The 24875-nt window shown below is 38.3% G+C and overlaps 1 protein-coding gene across 2 annotated transcripts in view; it reads left to right on the top strand.

Moving 5' to 3' along the window:
* Positions 1-24057, top strand: part of GREB1 (growth regulating estrogen receptor binding 1) — a 49205-nt gene extending 25148 nt beyond the window's left edge. For both annotated transcript variants that reach the window (XM_054383517.1, XM_054383516.1), the window contains 15 exons: positions 910-1025; positions 1722-1921; positions 3650-3739; positions 5715-6334; positions 9245-9347; positions 10830-10988; positions 11240-11382; positions 12177-12338; positions 13912-14116; positions 14860-15034; positions 15965-16183; positions 18776-18911; positions 19442-19642; positions 21209-21347; positions 23894-24057. In XM_054383517.1, the coding sequence (XP_054239492.1) occupies positions 910-1025; positions 1722-1921; positions 3650-3739; positions 5715-6334; positions 9245-9347; positions 10830-10988; positions 11240-11382; positions 12177-12338; positions 13912-14116; positions 14860-15034; positions 15965-16183; positions 18776-18911; positions 19442-19642; positions 21209-21347; positions 23894-24057 (2832 nt within the window). The remainder of the gene's footprint in view (positions 1-909; positions 1026-1721; positions 1922-3649; positions 3740-5714; positions 6335-9244; positions 9348-10829; positions 10989-11239; positions 11383-12176; positions 12339-13911; positions 14117-14859; positions 15035-15964; positions 16184-18775; positions 18912-19441; positions 19643-21208; positions 21348-23893) is intronic.
* The last annotated feature ends 818 nt before the right edge of the window (positions 24058-24875 follow it).

Below are 24875 nucleotides of genomic sequence, written 5' to 3'. Positions count from 1 at the left end.
AGCCTTTAGGTTCAGATTTGTAGGCTATCTATTTAACAAAAGCCTCTGATATTCCTTTGCTTTTCATAAAATTACCATCATCTGATCACAAAATCAAAAATGTGTTTACATTCTAGGATGGTGTAATTGTTTATATATGTGTCTGTGTATATACATATATATATATAGGTACACTCTGTACTTTCTCTGATTCAGTGTGCTAGATGAAGTAATTTGAAAACCAGTGCCTAATGCCAATCTCATTCTTTCATAAAGTAGGCATAACTTATTCTGAAAAATCAGTATTAGTTCTGAATCACATCCTGTTTGTCTTCTCTGATATGCATAATAATGGTACATGCATGCATGTCAAAGGCTGAGCTGTTGTACTGCTGGTCCTACTGTGTACTCCCTATCTGCAGAACAGTCTTGCAGCTAAAAGAATTGTCTGCTATGAGAAAAGCATTATAGCCTGATGCTAAATGGTCAAACAGTAGATCTAGTTATCAAACTTCTCACAAAATTATCAGGAAACATATCTTTGGGGGAGAGCAAGAGACAGCAGAGGGTAGCATTGATACAGTACTCTTCTCCAAACCTCCTACTCAGCTTTACTGTCCAATGTACTATGTCCATGCTACCCATCTATGCCCTGGCCTCACTGGTATGCAGCTGGGAAGATGGGAGGCTTTTCAGACTAGAGTTGACTGTCCTAATCTCAGTTTTATGGCAGGCAGATTGCTACCTGTGATGCTCTAGGAATGATGTAATCTAGCTTTGTCAAAACTGGGTCTGCTTTTGTGGCTTCTTTTGGTGGAATATACATCCACCATACAAACTGATTCACATAATGGATGATAGAAATATATATTTCTGGATTTTTATTTGTGCCATGTAGATATGCCTAACAGTGTTTCTTAACTTATGCAGGTCTGGCAGAAGATTGAAGATGTAGATTGGAGGCCACAGACCTATCTGGAACTGGAAGGTTTGCCTTGTATATTGATATTTAGTGGTATGGATCCACAAGGGGAGTCTTTACCACGGTAAGATCCAGTGTTTCCTCAGCGACAGCTTTTTATTCAATTGCTTACGAAATGGCTGAAGATCAACTGTGTAATTACTTGTGGGAGAAGAAAGCAGATTTCAGTATCAAGATATTTCTTTTCCATTTTCCCCCATTTTTATATCATAAATACAAACCCTATGTTATTAACAATAACCTCCTGTTTATAGCAAGATAAAACTAGCTCAGAAACTATTATAAGCGTTGTCCCACTTTAAAGGAAAGGATAAAGGTATGTTTAAAAAAAAAAAGAAGAAAAAGCTATTTTAGATATGTCAGTGTAGCTGAGATACCTGCATGAGGTTGTTGTATGTACCACAAGGATGCGTGGAGAGATTGGTGCCTTCTGGGATGGCATCTGAAAGCAAGACAGGATGCCCTGGGACACCAACTGCTTTTGTATGTTCAACTGAAATCCATTCTGTGTGTCAGGCTTAGAACCCAAATGATTATTCTTTTTCTTCTGGTGACACTAGTGTTCAGTGCACTAGATTAAAATGCATCACTGGATGAAGAAAAAGAGAAGTGTGTGCACCACAGTGGTAAACAAAAGATGTACTGTGTTCCATCTCATCTGCAAATCATGACAAAAATCCCCTCTGGCTGTGCTTGTGAAAGAAATAAAGGCATAGATAACAGTAAGTTTTCACACTAACCCCCTTTTTTTCCTCTCCAGATCACTGAGATACTGTGACCTACGTTTAATAAACTCATCTTCATTGGTAAGGACAACCTTGGAGCAAGAGCTTGGTTTGGCAGCATACTTTGTGGGCTCAGAAATTAACACAGAGAAAGCAGTTGTGAATGATGTGTTAGAAAGTGACCCTGAGAAACTAAGCAGCACTGATAATGAAGATGAAGAAATAGCGACAGAAGGTATTATTAATAGTGATAATAAAAGAAGATGTAAAGTGATTGAGTTGTACTAGAAAAACAGGATGATATGATTACCTACTTGGTGAGAACTTCTGGAGCTTACTGAGTGAACTCTGCTCTTTAGTTTTGCTTCACCTCATTGAACCTGTGTTTTCTCACCATTTCTCCCTGGGAACTCCTACTTCTGCAGCATTTTAATCCCTTGCAGTCCTGCTGCTTCACCTGTTCACCCTCTCTGGGTTTCTGGCCCCCATCTCTCTTCTCCCTCTGTACGTCCTTTGCCCTGTATGTTCTTGCAGCCACAAAGCAGACCTTGAGTGGATCCATCCAGGGACACTCACTGCTGGGTGCTGTGCTGTGTTGCCCTCCATGCACCAGATCCCCTCCCTCACGGCAGGGGCAACTCCACCTGAACTCTCCCTGACTGATGCTATCAAACCTGTGCTTGCATGCTGCCAATGATGAAGATTTCTCCCAAGGAAATTGTATATAGTACAGCTGAGTAGTCTCTGGTTTCAAAGGTATTAAATAGCATGGTTAGAAAAAATACATGAACACTGTAACTTCTGCATAGTCCTTGAAAATGTCCATGAATCAAAATAGACAGTGTGGAGTTGGAGAGCTCATAATTTCTTAAGAGAGCAATTAATAACTTATGAATGTGTGAGCAAACAACAATAATTTACCCAGGAACTGCTGAGGGTTGTTTCGTTTTGCTTTGTTGGGGTTTTTTTTGAGTGATAGCTGCTGGGTGGTGTCAGTTATCATCTTTACATTTTTCTTCACTGTCTATGGTGCCTTATTACTGTTGAAAGCAAGGGACTTTTATCCCTGTAGGATCTTTACAAGTCAAACTGCTTACCTCCATTTCCATTTCTGTACTATGCGGAAGAAGAGAGCTGTTCACTGTTCGTCCATTAAGTTCTTAGTCATTGATAATAAGGATAGCAGAACATGAAGAATAAAAATGTTTTCTTTAATCAAATATATACATTTCACAGAGAAATTAAATATCTGAGGTCATACTCAGACTGTCTACAACAGAGACCTGCTCTAGATAAGTACTTCTGTCCATTTAATTGAAGTACACCAAGATTGTATGTGATCTGAGTCAAAAGGCACCTGGCAGTTAGGCTGCTTTCCTATTCCATGAAGTATGGTATGCTCCTCCAGAGACCAGTTCAGAACACCTGAGATGGACTCACAGTCTAAGTTTTCTGCTAGGAGTACTTATGTATCTTTTTATCATGACAAAACTGTACAGAAACAAGCATTTTAACACATAAGCCTGAGCTAGGGACCTCAAGCAAATATCCTTGGTGGATATCCAAATATGGATATTTGTCACTAAAAGTGAGATATAACCTGGCCATGAGGTGTAATGTAGGAGGTAGAAGGTAATTTCATAACATCAGTATTTAAAGTAGAGCTTTTTGCCTGTTGTTTTCCCTGACACTGGGTTAGTGAGGAGAGTAAGACATGATGGGTAGAAAGAGAAAGCATGTTTGAGAGCTCCTGACTGCAGCACTGTTTTTGTGAAGCTAGGGCAGCTCAGCATAGTTCATTAGACCACAGGCTGATCCAACATTGTGTGGTAGGAACAGATACTCTTCATATTGAAACCAGTGTCAGAATGACACAACCTCACAGGTGCTTTTTCCTACTTTGACAATGTAGATGTGCCTTCTTACAGGCTTACTTAAATGATGTTTTGTTTTCATGAAACAGGTTCTACTTCAGAAAAAAGAAGTCCTATGAAAAGAGAAAGATCTCATTCCCACGACTCTGCATCTTCATCTCTCTCTTCAAAAGCTTCCAGTAAGATGTTATGATCATCTACATTGTTATTTTTAGGACATAAAAGAGACCTTCTATTCAATTATAAGAACAATTATAAATTGCTAAGGTTTTGGTAAGGCCTATTTTTATGGGATTACTCAAGATAGCTTTAAAGAAGATAAGGACCAGACTTCTGGAATATAAAATATTTTTCTGCTTGAAGAATAATCACAGGGTGAGGTGTCTAAACCAGGCACTACTTTAATATGTTCCACTGAGGTATGAATCCTCAGTTAGCGCTGTGATGGTTGAGTGTGTTCACTGAAGCTATGACAATTTATAAAAAATAAAATATGTTTCACATTTAAAAAAATAACTTCTGAATATCTGTAGGGGAAAAAGGATGTTTGGTCTTGTTGGTATTTTTTACCTTTTTGGTTTCACTCTCAAATGTTTACTCATGAATTTTGCACTGTTTTCGGAGGTGGATTTTTCTTCAGTTCTTTTTTAATCTACAAACTGATGTAGAAAGCATGAAGCTGTGTTCAGAACTACTACAGCTCTTTTGATGAATTTCTTTGCACCTCTTTTTTATTCAGATAATACTAAGAGTTGAATAAAAGTAAGGAATATATCTACCATAACTTCCTAAGAGTCACAGTCTCATGCATCTTTAAAAAGATGTTTGATTTTTTCAGGGACAGTAAATTCTTTTTGATTTAATTAAAGATTTCAATACATTTGGCCCATGATTTCTTTTCTATGGGCACAGAAGGCATTACAAAAGGAAAAAAAGCTTGACAATATTTGGATAAACATCAACAATACTATAATTTTCAAAATCCCTTATTCTTCTTAAAATTGGGCTGCTCATCATTTCCACAGTGTCTGTGTGACCTGCCTGTGGCTTTGTGACCTCAGTTTATCTGTAGGTTAAGTAATAATTGTTCTTTTTTCCCCCCACTGTGTTCCTGAGTACATGAGGAATGTCACAGTGGTTTTATTTGAAATGATTCATACTGCCAGAAATATTTTTTTGTCCTTATTACTAATGTCCCTTACTGGCTACTTTAGATTAATATGCAGCTAGAGCATATCTTGCTATTTCTTGAAACTTAGAAACTATGGACTTTCATGAATTCAGGTTGGAGGTTTTTTTTTTGAGAATTATTACTGTTGTTTCCATCCTGAGAGGAAAGATGCTTTTATTCAGGCAGATATTCCTAGTATCATGTGGAGACTGATTTCCTCACCCAGTTCTCAGTCTAAAGACTGTGAAGTATTTGTAGCTCCTCCTTGAAATTTACTAAGCATTAAAGATGCTCAGAACCATTTAAAACGAGGTCTTAAACTTTCAAGAAGTGTTAGTAGTTAGAATTTCTATGGTAAAAATATCCCACTTCCAGAAAATCCAGTTAGCTGTGAGGTACAACTACATGACATAATCAAGTGCAATATTCATGGGTTCAGCATGTGCTCTGAGCTGACCAAAAGCTGTATGAGTGCATTAATGCATTATGTACCACCAGAGACTTGAGAGTCAGGTTTTATTAGATCAGTATAAGTGCTGCAGTGATGCAGACACTTGAGTGGCACATCAGAGCTGAGTCAAGAGGACTGTTTCCAGATATCAGTCTGTGTAGACAATTACGTGGTCTGATGGATAGCCTGTGAATATCTATTTTCTTACACTCTTTTAAACAACAGTTATTGAAGCCATTGTTTAAAAGAGTGTAAGAAAATAGATATTCACAGGCTATTACTCCATCAGACCACATGGGCATCTTTCTTATGCACTTCACTACTTTAAAAACTGCTTTCTGCATTGAGATGAATACTCCAAAATAGTCCCATTACAACTTCCTGTACTAGAAAGGTGAATTCAAGAACAGGAGTGGGATTGCAGTATTTGATGGATATTCTATTTAAATGATTTTCCAATTTTCTTTTGTTTAACTATGTCATTGACTAGCAGAGATAGTTGCACTGTGTTGAAATACAAATTTTCTTTTAGTTACAGCATTCTGCAGTGAGTCATCTCCTCCTTTAACATCAGCAGGGGATGCAGCAAAATCCCCCCACCAAATGCTAAGCAACAGTGCAGAAGAAACTACAAATAACTATGAAAGGCAGAAGCAGAAAGTAGACAAGGGGGCACAAACAACAATCAGCAAACACTTGCCACCAGTAACAGAACAGCTGGATATGAAACAAAACACAAAACCCACCCAAATTTCCATCGCATCATCATCGTCCTCCTCACCTTTCTCTTCCTCTTCTTCCTCCTCTGCACCTACTCATAACTCCTTCATCTTACAGACCTCTCAATGCTCCATGACCAAAGCATCAAAACAACCTCCCATAGTTTTCCTACCCAAACTGGTTTATGACATTATTACTTCCACGGACAGCGGTGGACTTCCCAAATCATCGTCCCTCTTGCCTTATCATTCTGTTATGTGGGCAAGCTCTTTTCGTCCTCTTATGAGTAAGATGATGACTTGCACAGAACAGTCTCTATACTATCGCCAGTGGACAGTTCCCAAACCAATCCATATGGACTACAACAACAGAAACGAGGGCAGAATGGATACCTTTCATCCAAGGAGACTACTGCTGAGTGGACCACCACAGGTGTGTAATAAGAGCAAGGTATTATCACTGATTTATTTTGTTTAATTTTATAATAATCTCATAAAGGATAGATTTTTTCTTTTTTATTATTCATACTTGAAGGGTTGAAAATTGCTTATATTTTATTTCTTAATCCCTTCTAGTCTTCCTTTCTGCACTCTTAGCCTGAGTTCGAAGACAATGAAGATGCAGAAATGTTCATTTTTTTGTCAAGTCTCTCTCCATTAAAATGTTTTAAAAGGTGGTTTGGTCAAGAGATAAATTTCATATGTAATTTCAGTTTGCTAAAGTTGAGTAAATACGCATTTACATTTTAAATAAAGATCAAAGATCTTCACACAACCACTTGCTTATGACTAATCTGAAGACAGCTGGGAGACTGTAATTAAGTTATTTTCTCTGTTTCATTCACACAGCAGACAGAAATAGAAGCTATTGTAAATAATACAATTATTCGATATTTATTCAATTTATTCAAATCTATGGAGCAGTAGAGTAGAAAAAGCATAAATGGACTTTTCATATTAGGATTTCCTGCAAATATCTCTGTAACCTATGAAGGATTCCAGAAAGTACTCTGATGAGCAGTTTCCCCCTCTCCACTCCTTTGATATAAGTTGTACCTGTTTGACAAAGATTGAGGTACTTTGTGAATTTTATAGCCAGCTGCAGCATAAAAATGAATAAATTTTAGAAGACAGATGTTAATTTCCATCTCTAAAGAAAACACAGGCGGTGACAATTTTTGTTAGAATTTTATATTCACACACTTCAACCTTCACAAATATAATATTCCCAAAGGCACCTTACATACCCATATGAGCCCCTAAGCAAATATTTCTTTGCTGTTATGTGTCACAAATGTAAATCTGTGATTCTCAGAATAGTCATTCAGAGACTTCTGAGAGCTTGCTACACATCTGTGAGAAGGTTTTGATGCAAGTACCTGCTCGGTATTTGCCATTTAACTAATTATAATTAATTCATTGACTCCATTCCAGGGTATGATATTCACTACTGTTCACTATGAAACATTTTTTTTCCCCTTGCAAATATTGAATAGGACTCCTGCTGACCTTCTGTACAGCAGTGAATTTCAGCCTTGATACCACTTATTTTGCTCAAAACTCCATCTCTTCTCCAGCTGTCTCCACAGTGGATCAGTGCATTGGGTCATACAGTTGGATCAGTTCCTAACAGGCACTCTTCACGTATTTATTCATCTGATACTCCTCTTTCTGAGGAATATACCTGTTTCACCCAGAACAAATTCACATTAGGTGCATTGTGCCTTCTTCCTATGTATGAAAATTTAGGGATAGTCATTCCAGTGTGCTTCCTTTATAATGTTAACCTCCCAAAGCTCTAAAAATTCTTGTCAACCAAACAAAGAGCTATAAAACTATGTTTATTATTTATTGGTTTCAGTTATAAGAATGCAGTATTTATTCTAGGGAACAGTTACCAAAAAAATTACAAAAAGAAGTAGAATCAGAGTTCTTTTTGGGGGTAGAAATAATTTTGCTTTCTCAAATAAGTTTTACTTACATATGTGTTTGATAGTATTACATTGTACATGGATCTAACACTTAATTCATGTAAAGACAGGCAGAAATAAGACCAGCACCTATCTGAGTGTTAATAATATTTCAGACAAGGTACAGGAATGTCAGAGTGCTATCTTTTTAAAAATTAAGAAGTAGTTGTTTTCTTTATCAGGTAGAAATTTCTTTACTGTACAACAAACCAGGATAATTTTGTTGGTTAAAATGAAAAATATGAAACTGTGGGTAGTGATTTGTGGTTTTTTAAGTGTAGTGGTTTGTAAGGCACTGTTTACTTGATGTCATCACCAGCAAGCTTTACATGGAAGACACAGAACAAAGCACTGAGTAAATAGATACCTGTGGCTTATACCATCCAGCAGAAAGAACTAGAGAAGGGCATCAATACTACCTGGCACTATTAAGAGAAAATATATGTATTGTCTTGGTGGGGTAAAGAAGAAAGGAGAAAGTTAAAATCTTAAATTTTTAAATGGACTATTAAAAGGCAATTTTAAAACAGTGGAAGGGAAACCCTTTTCACAGAAACACAGGATGAACCAGGTTGGAAAAGACCTTTGAGATTATCAAGTCCAACCTATCACCTAACACCATCTAATCAACTAAACCATGGCACTAAGTTCTTCAGCCAGTCTTATTTTAAACACTTCCAGGGACAGTGACTCCACCACCTCCCTGGGCAGGCCATTCCAATGGGCAATCACTCTTTCTGTGAAGAATTTCTTCCTAACATCCAGCCTAAACCTCCCCTGGCACAGCTTGAGATTGTGTCCTCTCCTTCTGTCTCTGGTTGCCTGGGAGAAGAGACCAAGGCACAAGGGGTGGCATAACACAGTTCCATGTATCCTCCAGGAGTGGCAGTGCTCTGCACAAGTTCTCTTATAGATGAGATGCATCCCACTTTGTTCATGAGAGTCACCAGTGTGTTGGTAAATCATGCAAATAAGAAAGGGCTGAGGTAATTCTTTAGTCATCTTGCAGTTTGAAGAGTTTTATCAAAACATTCTTATAAGCTTGTATGGATCTTTAAAAGTTTGTTGCCTATGTTGAAACTCTAACATTAGGAGACAAAATTTTAATCACTGAGCCTGTAATTAGACCTGTGATACAAAGTGCATTTTCCAAACTAGGTTCCTCCATAAAGAGAACAAAACAGTTGAGCATTTAAGAATTTCATTTATGCCAAGGAATATACAAATACAGGGATAGGTGAGTGCTGAGTATTCATACTGAGTATCACTGCAGCTGTAATGTCCAGATATGTGGAAAAGCAACATGTTTAAAAATCAAAATTGACTTCTGTTTGTTTGTTTGTTTCTTTCCCCCCTAATTTATGTATTTACAGATAGGGAAAACAGGTGCCTATCTACAATTCCTCAGTATTTTGTCCCGAATGCTGATCAGACTGACAGAAGTGGATGTTTATGATGAGGAAGAGATCAATATTAGTAAGTTCTTGATATAAAAATATTTGCTTCTGGAGACTCTAGAAAGTTGCTATGTTGAACTGAAAAGCAATTATCTGTATATTCTATGCCATTCACCTTTGTAATTAATCGATATTATTGAAACACTTTCAGAATTTTTTTTGCACAATTTTCAGCTGGCACTTAAGAATATTTTATGATTTTACTCATCATTTAGTCTTCCTGTCAGTAAGAAAACCATGCACCTCTGTTTCTCTTGGGAAGTAATCATCAGCATCGATGTATATTAAATGATATTTAGCCATTATTTTAGTTTAGAATTGGAATGAACTTTTATGAAGTGTAAAAAAAAAGGGATATAAAAAGAATCAGTGAAATGAGGGCAGGTTTATACCATGAGGAACAAAGACACTCCTAGTCAGCTGTGAGGAGTCCCAGCTGGATGCTACCTGCCTGCTAGCTATCTCTGCCGGACCTGGCTAGTAGCTGTTCAGTTTCACTGTGGGACTGTGTCTCAGCTCCTGTCTCAGAGAGCTTTTTTGGGGCATTACCCAGGAGTCTTCCTCCAGACTGTGTGGTACTTGAGAAAGAGTCAGCAATACCCCCAGGTTTATGGCAAAACCTCTGAAAAAGGTGGCCAGTCTGCTTGGGAAAAGGTTTGTGTAAGCATTCCTTTGTATTTTTGGCAGAATTTTGGAGGTAACTCACAGTCAAGGCACGAAGAAGATTTCACCATTTGACTAATTCCACCTGAGTTTCATATTTACTTTTGATGCCAAAAGACACCTCTTATAAATAACTTTTTAGTCTATACTCATACATATGGAGTTATGGCTCTTGACAGCAGCTTACAGCTGACCCCTAACTGACCATTTTATTCTTGCCAGATATTTCATCCTCCAGACAAGGCAGAAAAGTGTTTTTTAAGAACTTGTGTACCTCTGGGTTTTTATGTCAGTTAACTTGATCCAGAAAAAAACCCCACAATTTCACTCCACATTGTACTGATACCATTTACTATTTCTATCCTAGGGTGAATTATCTTTGATTACACTGGTCTTATCACCAGAAAGGGCATTTGACTTTGGATTGTAGTTAATACTGCCATTTTTGAAACTTTAAAAGGGCTTTTTTTTCTAATTAAAAATGACATATCTTTCCTAAACCGAAATCACAAATGTGGCAGTTGATGGAAAGAATCTAAATGCCTGCATGCAGGAAGAGCACCCTCACCAGACCCTTGACATTGTTATCATCATCCCACCAACAGCACCAATAAGATTACAGAGCTCTTAAATTGATAATTAATGCCTAAAACCCAGAACAAAGGTGTGAGTTACCTTTGTTCAAAGATGCACCTCTTAATGTACAATAGGATTGTTTCCTCAGAATGACAAAAGAAAAAAATTATACAGGAATAAGCATAGCAAAACCATCCATAGCAATACAAAGAATTTTAAAAATTGTGATTACAGGAAGTCTTATATTTCAATAACATTGTAGACATAAAAGAGGGATTCAATCAATGCTACCATCAGCCTGGAGACATGTGGCCAAATTTGGAGACATTTAAGAAGATGCCTTTTGACTACACGATCCATGACCCCAAATATGAAGATGCAAGTCTAATTTGTTCAAAGCTTCAGATTATGAACAGTGAAGGTTAGAATTTGAAAAATCTAGATTTTTTTTTTTATATATATATATGTATATATATGCATGTGTGTGTGTTTAATGTGAAAATCCTGTTAAACTTTTAATCAAAGTGAAATTAACCAGAATTGCATTTGGCGAAGTGAAGAATGATTGGAAGTTTGCCTGTGTTTAATCCTGCCATTGTTCCTAGAAGCTAATTCAAGTGACAGAAACTGTTACAAGGCTGGCCTTGAATATATGTTCCATTGTTTTAATAGAGAGATCAATAAGCAGGAGGCAGGAGGATATGTATACACGCCGTCAAACAACTAGGATGAGACTGTCCAAGTATGCAGCATATAATACCTACCATCACTGTGAACAGTGTCATCAATACATGGGTTTCAATCCCAGGTACCAGGTAAATATTTCCAGATACTACTCTGCAGATCAGAAACTGCAGCAGACACAACTCAAATGCAGTTTGTTTTCATGTATTGTGTATGAATTGCCCTAGAAGTTGTGTGTACATGTCAAAAACATCTGATTGACAGATTTTTGTTATTTCTTGAGAATTTAGCTGCCTTGATCAGGCTGCAGGTTTGGGGATGTCCAAGGACTGGTCCTTGCTCCATTTAAACTGGTTTATTCAGTGCTGTAATCTGTATTCTACATGTGTGCTACCTGTTAAAACTACTTTCCTGATAAACTTTTCCCGTTGGTCCTTGCTTATATTTTCACTTGAGTTACTTCACTTGAGTCATGAAAGATGTTACTTCTGATACAGGAAAAGTCCAGCACAGATTCGTCTATATGTGGCATACAGACTGTTATCACTCAGAATAACCCTCCAGTTTCCTGCCTATTAGCCTATGAGGAAGAAGCTAACAGCAATGCAAATACTGGTTTACATATGTCAGTATTTCTGAAAGCCAAGAGTGGCCTGTGAGTATTGGTAGCATTTGCAAGAGGAAGCTGAAACAATGGTTTCAAAAGAGGCAATAGTTTAATTTATATATATATATATATTTAGTATATGCTCTAGCTTAAGGGGGCATTGCTTAATACTTAGTGAACCATGAGGTAAAATCTAATGCAACAAAGTAAGTGATCCTAGTCTGCTTGGTAATATTATAAATGTATATTAACTACCCTGAGACCTTGTAGTTTCACTGTAATCACTGAAACAATCCTCTTTTTTTTTCTCATCCTCAGCTTTATGAGTCCACTCTGCATGCGTTTGCCTTTTCCTATTCTATGCTGGGAGAAGAGATTCAGCTGCATTTTATCATCCCAAAGTCAAAGGAGCATCATTTTGTCTTTAGCCAACCAGGAAGACAATTGGAAAGCATGAGGCTACCACTAGTCACAGATAAGGTAAATGGATGATTCTATTAGTGACCGTTTATGGACAGCAGATTTCACCAATTCGAAAATGTATTTAGTTAGGATTCTTTACATTTCTGGTCTTGCTGTCAAGAGATAGTGAAGATGTCCTGATACTAAGTTTGTACTTTATTCCAGAAAGGGAGACTTGAAACAGAACTGTCAGCCCATCAATAAACTGTTTCCTTTGCTCATTATCAAGTTTGATCTTTTATTATAAATACTCTTATCTGGGGCAAAAGGTTTTTGGTTATGGTTTTAAGATGTTAAGAATGATTTCAGCAATGTGCCTCAGAGACATGGTTTTGTTTATGGTTATTAAGAGGAAGCAATTTTTTATGGTAGAGGAAGGCAGTGGATTATCCTGTCTTATTCTGCATAAATGCTCAAGTACTTTCATGTGAAGATAAGGCCTTCAAAGAATCTTTGTCATGGCATCAAGAGTGTGCAAAGAATCACATTTCATGCTTGTAGAAAACACTTTGTAAGGTTATCAATCTGACAGGCTATGCAAACTCTAATGTTGGTCTTGGCAGTGACTCCTAATATCCATGTCTAAGATGAAGTTGTGCCTTGATCATGCTTGGAATACTGAAGAAATTTGTGCAATGGTAGTAAGCAGTAGCACTCAGTTTTGGAAAAAATAAACTGCTTCCAATGCTTCCAGTTTGGGCTTTTATGTCTAGTTCAACTTTGAAATGGGAGAACCCAGGCAGAAACACAGAAGCAACTGTGCAGTATGAGGATGAAACCTCCTGCTCTTCCTCAAATAGTAAACTTGTGCTTGGCTGTGCAGTCAGAACTGTAGATTCTTCTCCTGCTTCTGCCATTGACATGCTTTGAGGCTTTGCCAAAACCATTTTTTTTTCCTTTGCGTCTTTTTCTGTTCACTTGCTCCAAAATCTAATCTTGCTGCAAGCTTGGAAAGTACCACGGAATATAAATTTTGATTATTAAACCGTTATAAAATATTTTTCTTTGTCCACTTTAAATTCCCTTTTATGAACTCCACTGGCATCAAACCCATCTTTTTTAAATCTGGAGGGTTTTGGAGAATCTTTGTGAAAAAACATATTTTCATTTTGAGACATTAATGGCCTTAGTAGGAACCAAGCTAAAATCAACTGCCCAGACTGGAACCATCCTGGACATCTGTAGAGGGCTTTCAGAAGGTGTACTATCAAACTTGGAAGCACCTGATGAGTTTCAGTACATTCAGGATCAGGTGATAGCTAGTCAGAAGCTAGGTGGAGAAAGGTATTTCTTACCATCTTATCTCATGTGGACATAAACCCTTTTCCAGATCTACTCTCAAGGTCCCTGTGCACTTGGCAGGTCGAGGTTAGCAGTCCCACCACACTCTCATTAGGCAAATAAGCTAAATGGTAGAGTTGGTTTTTTACCCAGCTCTAAAAAAATTGCTTATTTTCCTAATAAGCTGATTTAAATTGTAGCAGTTTGTCCAGTGTCAGTGAACCTGGTTTACTCTCCTGAAGGATCTGTTTCTCCCTGTTGAAACATCATCCAGTTTAATACAGGAACTCTCACTTCTTTTTATTTGCAGAATGAGGATTACATAAAGAGCCCCACTTTTACTCCCACCACCGGTCGTCACGAACATGGACTTTTCAATTTATATCATGCAATGGATGGGGCCAGTCATTTGCATGTTTTAGTTGTCAAGGAATATGAAATGGCCATATATAAGAAGTATTGGCCCAACCATATCATGCTTGTTCTTCCAAGCATTTTCAACAGTGCAGGAGTAGGTAAGAACAACAAAAAGTTCTAACAAAGGGAGACGTATGACTTGGGCCCTTGAGGTGTTGTTACCCAACAGTGAAGTGTAGACACACACCTTGTAGCTAGCCTATCTGATCTGGTGATCTGGAGTCTCTTTGAAGACAGTGTGTCACAGTCACAGATGCAATTCACTTAATCACTTAATCCAGGTCACCTAAATTGCACCCCAGAACTACTATTGATTTTAAAGGGAGCCAAGGGTGTCAACTCAGATGGAGTTACCTACTCTGTTCCCTTGTGGAAATAATTTTTATTTGCATAGGCAGTGATACACTGCCTAGGTACATCTCTAGAGGCAGGTTCTTCTAATATAACATCTGTGAAATAGTCAGCACCTTGCTTTTAAAGGCAGCAGTAGTGACAAGCATTCAAAGTAGATCATCAGGGGAAACCGTTCTCCTGTTATTTAGCTGGTCAATCAATATCTCTAGATGTTTGCACTAAGAGATACTAGTGGAGCCAAATATCTATCAGGATAAAAGAATTAGTTGCTAAACCCTTAAGGCACTTGCAAATCTTTATCACAGAAGTCAGGCCCCATTTTGTGCATGTCCCAGTGTGGTTCTGCAAGGAACTTGCCTGGCTTGGGGGTGTTAAAATCTTCAGTGATTCATACCCTGGTCTGTAGAAATATTCACTTCAAAAGGCTTCCAAGTTAAAAGCAAAGGATCTCTGCATCTACTTTAATGGGTTATACCTTTGTTTTCAGGTGCTGCACACTTCCTGATAAAAGAGTTGTCTTACCATAACTTGGAGCTTGAACGAAATCGGCAGGAGGAGCTGGGGATAAAACCTCAGGATATTTGGCCTTTCATTGTCATTTCAGATGACTCCTGTGTTATGTGGAATGCAGTAGAAGTTGATTGTTCAGGAGACAGGAAAAGGTGAATACAGTAGTATATGCTTTTTGCAGCTGGTCTGTTTTAACCTTTCATTGAGTACCTGTTTTGAAATGATGCTTTCTATACTACAATTTTACCCTGTACAAGGGGAGAATATTTGCCTAATGAGGTATTTTCCCTAGATATCTGACTTTGGATAGCACATAGCTTAGTGCCTGTTTTTCATTCCTGTCCCCCCTGGATATAAGTGCCCTGCAGCCTTTGCTGTATATCTTGACTGCAGATTTCAAACTCTGTAAATGATCCTTGATGCACTGGGCAAGCACAGGCATTCACATGTACATTTTAAAAAGGATCTTTCTAAGGAGGCAAAAGGACATTTCTGTGCAAATTATGCAACTGATTTCCTCTGGCTCTTTTTTCAGCCCCAGTCTGTATGGCTCATTTATTAGCTCCCCCAATCCCCAAAGAAGTGTCTTTGTTTTATTACTTTAGAACATTTTTTGTACTAGATATTTGTATCTATTTCCAGAAGAGTGCTACGCAGGATTTACAGCAAACCTTCAAAGAGGACTAACCTCAGTAAAAACTGAGATTTATAGACTCTAGGGGTGGGCTAGAATGATCTTACACTTTGCACTTAAGTTATGACATAAACTCAGCAACCCTCCTAGAGTAATTTTGAACTGTATCCAGGTAACTTTAAAAGTTTACATACCTGAGTGAATATTTTGAAAGGTACAGAATAAGTTTCAGATCTGTCATACCAGTCCCCACCACATAAGCTCCAGTTAATTTTAAATTTGGATTGGAGTGAGAGGATAAAAAGAAGCAGTAAAGTGAGACAACACTGAAGTTACTTACCTGGTACTCATAACTACTTTTGACTGTTGTGAATTGCTCTTCAGCTGAATAATATTCTGAATATTGTCTACGTACTTTAAAATTTACACATTTTCCTAATTATTCTAGTGACTATACATGGACTGAAAGGAATGTTTCTTTGAAGCAAATACTGCAGCATATTGAATCAACTCCCAATGTCACTCACTATGCCTTAATTGGGATGAGAAAGTGGTCCAGTAAAACAAACAGTGCTGAGATCAAGGAACCATTCTCCTGCTGCCATGTGCATGATTTTATCATGCTGAATGTTGATCTAACACAGAATGTTCAGTACAATCAGAACAGGTAAGTGAGTCAGTAGCATCTTTCAAATGAGATAATAAACCAAATAAAAGAAGTTTTATAAAAGCTCTTATTGTTTTATTGAGGAGTTTGTTAATGGGATGCATACAGATTTTGTTTTCTTACTGATGGTTCAAAGCCTTCCCAAATTACCAGCAGCTAGAAAAAGATATTAATTTCCTTAGTTCCAAATCAGTCATATATGAATTACAGGGTGGACCATGCAGTATTGATCCCTCAGTTGTCTACTCAAAGTGGCCTCTTGGTAAGCATCAAACTTCCTCTTGGTAAACATCAAACTTCCTCTCCTGCCAGCTTATCTGCGTTCCCTTCCAAAGGTAACAAGAGTGTATGGGTGGATGGTGATTAACCAAGTCTTGTTCTGGCATGGAACTGAGATACATCTGTGCTTTTTACTCCGAGAAGCACAACACTGGAACATGCTGTATGTGTGCTCATCACGACAATCAGAAGAGAGGAATAAATAAACCATGATGGTGGCTGTTTCTCGCTTTCAGCTGTCTCTAAAATCCCACTTTTTGTTCTATCTGATTATAATATTGCCATACAGACTATCACTACAGACACTAGAACTGTATTCACTAGGTACATCATCTCACAGAATTTCACTGATCTGTGTGAAGCAAATACTGGATCTGCTCCATTTCTTAGGGACAAGCATTTATTACAATAGGATGAAGTAGATCTCACTAGAAGTGGGATTCACCTGTCTGACGCCAGTCTTTAGTCACCTCAGGAGATGCAAGGTGTCCCTATGAAGCTGACAGATATAACATGAAACCTGCAGGTGTTTTTCAGTAAGCCAGGTGTATACCCAGGTAATTTAAAACAGCTCTGCACACCTTGACTTAAATAATGGAATATCAGTCATTGTATCACAGAATCAGCCAGGTTGGAAAAGACCTCAGAGGTCATCAAGTCCAACCTATTACCTAATTACCTAACTACTCGTGACAACTAAACCATGGCTCCAAGTGCCACATCCAATCTTTTTTTTAACACCTCCAGAGATGGTGACTCCATCACCTCCCTGGGCAGCACATTCCAATGGCAAATCACTCTTCCTGTGAAGAACTTCCTCCTCACCTCGAGCCTAAACTTCCCCTGGCGCAGCTTGAGACTGTGTCCTCTTGTTCTGCCACTGGTTGCCTGGGAGAGGGGGCCAACCTCCACCTGTCTACAACCTCCTTTCAGGTAGATGTAGAGAGAACTGAGTTGTACTCAAAACTCTCCAATCTCAGGAAGATGTATTTTGAAGTCCAAGTTTACTTATACCTGCAGGGAAACACTTCTCCTTTCATTAGCTTGTGGATAAACAGATGACTCTAAATTTCTATTGCCACCAGCCTTAAACTTTAAAAGTGCATTTTAAACTTGCTCCTGGGAATCTCCTACTACAGAATTGTGCTGCCAGACTGCCTAACTGTATTACTTTATGAAGCATTATGAAGGGCTAATGAAGAAACTGATAATGAAGGGCTAATGAAGAAACTGAAGGAGTACAGGCAACAATATTAGAAGGTCAAGAATGCCAGCTCACAGCAGACATTTCCTCCCTGTGTCCTCAAAGTATGCATGTTTTGCCTTAATCCTCTGTGTGGGTGCCATTAAGCCTGAAGTATTGTATGACACTCCAAGCCTAGGCTGGCAAGGAAAAAAGGCACATTTAAAACACAGAGACATTGACAGTCAGGGATCCCAAATATCCATGTAAATATTTCAAAGATCAAAGACAAGATTAAAAAAACCCTATAATTGTATGTCATGTTTCCCAGTGGTGTCGACCATGACCATAATTACTCAACTCTCTTAAATCCAATCTGGAAATCATCTTTGCTGTGTGACTTATACATTCAAAATAGAGAACTGAGTCTGACTTTTCCAAAGGCCAGAGAATTTGAATGTCATCAGCTTCATAAATTAACCTTTTATTCTGTTCCATCATGTTTTTTAAATGGTCAGCTTTAGCTCAGGGATGCTTGACTTCACTCTGCTTAATTTATTCCTGTCTCAGCAGTTTTGTTGTATTAATAGAATACTCCTTATCTTGAAATAATTCTTATCTCTAATGTAAAAATGGCATTCTGTAGAGGAACTTCAAAAAAATTTACTCAGTACTGGTACTCTAAGAGAAAAATTAGTAGATAGGGACCTCTGTGCATTTGGCAGATCAAGTGTAGGGCCTCATTAATTTCCTTGAAAGCCAAAGGAAATACTTTCCTTAACCTTATTTGGAGTAGTAACATATGTAGCTATTTTCTATGAGTGTATTATTATAATAAAAGTCAAAGAAAATATTTTAACTCCTCAATCTTTTCCCTGGCAATTCACTACCTTTCTCCTTCCACTTTCCACTGTGGTCCTTTACCTCCCTAAGCAGTCTTCATGAATGCATTCTAGCCTAGTTTATTGTTACAAAGATGAAGCTTCTTTCCCTGATCGATAAATATTGGTTGAGGGTCAGTATGTTTAACATCTGCCCTTTCTACAGTGCTGATCAAAGGCCCAGAACGCTTGTGTTTATTAGTGTGTGATGAGAAACATTCCTCCGAAGTACTGTGATTTTATTTCCAGGTTCACATGCGATGATGTTGACTTCAACCTGCGTGTCCACAGTGCTGGCCTTCTTGTCTGTCGGTTCAACCACTTCAGTGTCATGAAAAAGCAAATTGCAGTAGGAGGACAGCGATCATTCCACATTAAATCTAAGGTGGGACCTGAGACCTCTGTTTCACTCTTGTTAAAATTGTTTTCCTGGTTTTGTACTCTGTAACCAGGAGAGATGAGGTGCTTTGGTATCTCGCTAGCTTCCAGTAATGAGGTATGTCTGCTGTGTGAGGATTTTTTTAAAAAAATTAACCAAAATCCACAATATTCATGGCATAAATGCACCTTTCTTTAATCCTTTAAAACTTAAAATCACCTCACATGTCTCTTTACGATCCAAGTAATAGTCCACTATGAATATTTTATCTATAGCTATCGAATTGCTCATCTTTATGTCTTCCTACGTAGGAGTATTTTAGGTTCAAAGAAGAAACCTCACTCTCTAAATACAAATATAATTCAGTGAAACTCTGAAACTGTTGGTAGCAGATATTTTTTTGGTGGAATGACTTTGCTTCTTAAATAAACCTTAGATTTGTAGGGTAGAGATATGTTTTACACAAATCAAAAATCAGATAAGTGCAACTTAATTGATCAAAATTGATCTGTACCAGAACTATTTTTTCTTTATAGGTGTCTGACACTCCAGTTTCAATCTCTCCTGCTCAGTACATTTGTGCTCCTGACAGCAAGCATACCTTCTTGGCAGCACCTGCTCAGTTGCTTCTTGAAAAATACCTCCAGTATCACAGCCATCGCTTCTTTCCTCTCTCACTGAAGAATTATAGCCATCCAGTGCTATCTGTGGACTGTTACCTTAACTTAGGACCACAGGTACTGAACAAAATAATCTTCAAGCAGCTCTAGAAATGCATAGGCTATGTTTTGGATGAGTTTGTCAAAGCATTTCCTTAATAATAGTTACACAGCCTTTGTAGAATTAGGTATTTGATCCATATAATTAAACAATCAAATTCTTAGTCCTATAGAGATATTATTAAAGGCTTCAAATAAAGCACATGGAGAACAACATCCGAGTTGTCCTAAATAGTAATATAGTCTGTGAATTATATTAGATTCTAAATTAACACAGCACACATTTGTCTTTAAGTGTTTTCTTAGTCTGCTATGATTTGCCCCTTCCTACAGCAAATTTCTTCCATAAGTATTTCACAAACATTAGCTGCCCTTCAGAAAGTGCTTCAAAATAGAAGTGGTTTACTTCACTTTTGACTGATAAACTGAGGAAGAGAGGCACAAATTAAAAACAGAATGGGAGAAGCTGACATTAGATCTCAGGAGTTGCTGGCACTCTCTGATGAGTTTGGATCTGAAGCCGAGGTCATTTGAATCAAACTCAAATCTAGGTTGGATGGAAATACGATACTAAGGTGGTGGTGTTTAGGAGAGAGAAACTGTTTTACCTTTTCATCTGACTTAAATACAAAATGAAATTCAGTCCTGCTAGGTTTACTAAACTTCCTTACCAAAACAACTGTGTAATGACCTCCCCAAATATGCTACTCCCAGACCATTTCAAACTATGTCTTTTAATATCCTTTCTCTTGCAGGTCTATGTTCCCACCATATTTGAAAAAACAAACTCTTTGGAAGGGCATTGTGCTATTACTATCTCCGTTTCAGCTCTAACCCTTTCAGCACATGTAATTAGTTCAATTTGTTTCTGAAATTGTTACCTGATCTGGAATATGATGCAAGAGAATTAAAGGAACATGGATAAATATAGGCATCCTGGGCCACAATCTCAGTTGCTGTGGGCCAACCTTCCTCCCCTGAATCATGCTGATTATGCCAGAGGAGTATGCCCAAATGAAGTAGCATAATGGCACTTTGGAAACAAAGCCTTGTGTGGAAGATTCCTTGATTTAAATATATAAATCCTGAAAGAATGTTATAAATATTCCCAGTTCCTAGTGGATTTGGAGAGTAGCCATAAAAACAATCTAGACGAGAGGAAACCTTATGTGTTTATGTATTTGCACAACCCTACTTGTGACCTGAGTAATCTTATTCTAATGTAAATTAAATTAGGCATTTCCAAAGGGTTCTTTTCATGTTTGGCTGCACAGTTACTATATTTACTTCTGTATGGATAAACTGTGCTGGGCAAATCACAGCAACATGGTTGTTGGGAGCTGTTGTTACTGCAACTTTCAAACTCTGCAATCTCTAAATCTCATAATAGCAATTAATAGTAATGACTAAAACATAGTTACAAATAGTGCTTTTATGTAGATTTTTGTCAAGTAGATCACAGCATTTGGAGCTGGAAAGAAAGTATTGATTTTAATCAGGTGCAAATACTGAAATCTTGTATCAAGCCTCAGCTTTATATAGAAGCTTGAAAAATGCTATTTTTTTTCTCCCTTTCCCAATCAGATTGCAGTTTGCTATGTGAGTTCTCGGCCTCACTCTCTGAATATCAGTTCCTCTGGTTTGACATTCAGTGGTCTCTTGCTCTACCTCTGTGACTCCTTTGTTGTAGCTAGCTTCTTGAAGAAATTTCATTTTCTTAAAGGTGAGCTGCAATAATTTTCTTACTGTGAATTTATATCACCTGGGAATGTGAGGAAAAATTGCATCTTGTATTAAAATATATATATGTGTATATATATATATACACATACTAATATCCATGTATTCATGTTTGTCCTTATACATTCCACCCATCTTTGATGCTTGGATGCAATGAGTCTGTATTGTAGTAAACTGCTACAGAACAGCTCTCTAAGTTCTGCAGATTTCTAAGTGGGGAGGGATATTGGATCTATATAGAATCATAGAATCATAGAATCATAGAATCAGTCAGGGTTGGAAGGGACCACAAGGATCATCTAGTTCCAACCCCCCTGCCATGGGCAGGGACACCTCACACTACATCAGGCTGGCCAGAGCCTCATCCAGCCTGGCCTTAAACACCTCCAGGGATGGGGCCCCAATTACCCCATAGCATTATGCCAAGTGTATATTTCATCAGCTCCTTAATTTATACCTGAAAATTGGGTGTTTAAGGTTTATGTATGAAGCATTCTAACTGTGGCTTGCAAGTTTTCTAATTTTCAGTAGAAAATGGATGATGGACAAACTGCCACCAAAATCTGTTTACCATCCTTGGAAATAAAAGCTGGCTCTTCTAAAATGTAATCCTAATAACTAGTTTCTCCATGTAATCCTTATAGTGGTGGATAGCAGTGGACACAAATAACTTCCATTTGTATTGCAGGCAGTCACATTGCAAACTACTTTTGGATTGTTCTGCAGCTATCTTAGGTATTTAGTGCTGCTGGGACTGTTTCACTCACAGCTCTAACTGTCACTGAAGGAAGAACACTCTGGCAAATGCCTTCCTGAAACAGAGTAGTGAACTGCTGTGTTTGTTGCAGTTAATAGAGTTGCATGTAGGTATCTGTAGCAAAGTGCAAATTTGGGTACACAGTACTGCAGATGCCACATGAGTGCTGGTGTCAATGCTCATTGTGGAGCATTTTAGCCAGCCTGTAGTTTCCCCAGTAAGGCTATCAGAGTAACTGCCACAGAAAGCAGTGCTTTTGTACTGCATTTTTTTTTTTTCAGTGACTAAAGGCTATCAATCAACCAGTTTCATTTTGCATAAAGCAGGCAATTTTTACAGTGTGTAGCTCAAAGTGTATTTGATTTGGGATTTCTCCATCTCCCTTGGCAGTCTGCTTCATTTTCCGGTCTGCCACATAAGCATTATACACCACATGACTGTCTGTCTTGTTTCGTCTCATTATATTCTCTCTCTCTTTTTTTTTTTTTTTTTCCTTTGTCTTGGGCATTTCCACTTACTTCACCATCTCTCATTCAGGTTGTTGAATGCTGTTGAGCTAATTACTTCCTCTCAACCGAACACTTTTCTCAGAAGCAAGGAAACGATGCATGCAAGTTCAAATGGTATCAGCATGCCAGTCAGGACAGCTTATATTGTTTACTAAAATATGATATCTCTAACTTTGGCATTCTGGATTTGCCTGTGTCCACAGCCATACAGACCATATTATTCTTTTCTAGCACATTAGCTTACCAACTCACGAAAGTTTAAAGGACATGATTAGACTGTTTCTGGTCAGCAAAGCACAATGAAGTTAGTCAGTCATCATGGCAACTGACTTGTAGTGTAAGGGTTTGCTTAGTGGGGGTTTCATTTGGATTCTCATCCGCTTCTACTCTGCCCTGGTGAGACAATATCTGGAATATTGTGTCCAGTGCAACAGGGAAAGGGATCTGCTGGAGAAAGTCCAATGGAGAGCTACTAGGATGATTGAGGGACTGGAGCACTGCCTTCTGAGGAGAAGCTGAGAGCCCTGGGACTTCTTAGTCTGGAGAAGAGAAGACTAAAAGGGGTTTTAATGAATGTTTATAAATATCTGAGGGCTGCGTGTCAAGAGGGAGGGGACAGGCTCTGCTCAGTTGTACCCTGTGATAGGACAAGGGGTAAAGGATATAAAGTACAACACAGGAGGTTCTACCTCAACACGAGGAGGAACTTCCTCATTGTGAGGGTCACAGAGCACTGGAACAGGCTCCCCAGAGATGTTGTGAAGTCTCCTTCTCTGGAGACTTTCAAGACCCGTCTGGATGCATTCCTGTGTGACTTGTGCTAGATTCTATGGTCCTGCTCTGGCAGGGGTGTTGGACTTGATGCTCTTCAGAGGTCCCTTCCAACCCTTAACATTCTGTGATGCTGCGATCCTGTGATCATTAGGGCTAGAACAGTACTGGATGCAGGCTTTGAGGTTTTCTGCCAGGACCCATCACTTCCTTAGACCTGATAGCTTTACCTTTCCTTACCCTAAAGAGCAGAGAATGTCTTGTTAGTCCTGTTTACTTGATACCTCAAGCTACACAATAAAATCCTGATAAACAGGGAGCTGAACATAGCTGTCAAGTCCTACGTGGGTGTCTTCGTTTCCTCCCAAGCCCATTTTGAAGTCCTGTTATGAAAGTGCTGGAGTCCCACATGCTCAGGGGTGATGGTGGGAGCTGGGTGACCTGAGAACAAAGGGGATGCTGACACAGGTTTCTTCTGAACTGTTTGCTTAGGTGCCACCCTGTGTGTGATCTGTCAAGATCGCAATTCTCTTCGCCAGACCGTTGTCCGGCTAGAGCTGGAAGATGAATGGCAGTTTCGACTGCGGGATGAGTTCCAGACTGCCAACGCAAAAGAGGACAGACCACTCTTCTTCCTGACTGGGAGACACATTTAATTAACAAGAGACACATTTCCTAAGTGGTACAAGAGACTAACTGCCACCATCTCGTAAAATGACTTTTGAGAAGCTCTGCTTTCTGGACAGAAACAGGAATGATTTCCATTGGTTATCGGAGTAATTCCTAATCAGACAATTTATGCTCATATTGCTAAAGATTGAAGTGACTTTTCTAATGAAATTGTCTGATGGAAGTCATTCCTAATTCCTGGGAAAGGTGCAGAAACTTTCTGTTCTGCATGGTGGAAATAATTTTGGATCAGAAGGGAGGGCAGTGAGTGCATTTCTTCCTCGCCAAAAAAGTCCACATGCAAGTTCATAAGCAAGAGCTTTAGAAAGTTTCATGTACATTCCAGAAATAGGAAATGTGAATTTAGGAGCAGATTTTGTTTTACCAGTCTTATTTGTCTAACAGATGGCACAAGGCAACAGGAATTGTTATAGTCTTGTGGTATACTGCTACTGATTGATCTGGGTAGGCCTTTTATATGAGGATTTGTAAAGTGTATTCTTTAATAATGGGAACTAGATTGAAGCCTTTTATTTTTGGAAGAGGTGCCACACTGCATAGTTTTATCATACAGAACTCTTTGGAGAAAAGCAGAATTATTGTCTGATTTTATTCGTGCAAGGAAGAGACTGAATGAACTAGCTTTTAAAATGAGATCTGGACATTTAAACCTGAAATTGAAATTACCTTGGGTAATTGAATAGATGAAATGGTGAAACTGACATGCAAATGACTTATTTCGTCTAGCTCAGTGATGTTTTCTGGCCTTTGATTAAACTGTTGCACTGCCTGCAGACTTCAAGCT

The sequence above is a fragment of the Indicator indicator genome, chromosome 9 (assembly GCF_027791375.1).
Source record: "Indicator indicator isolate 239-I01 chromosome 9, UM_Iind_1.1, whole genome shotgun sequence".
NCBI classification, from domain to species: Eukaryota; Metazoa; Chordata; class Aves; order Piciformes; family Indicatoridae; genus Indicator; species Indicator indicator.
This window is presented reverse-complemented; position numbering and strand designations above follow the sequence as displayed.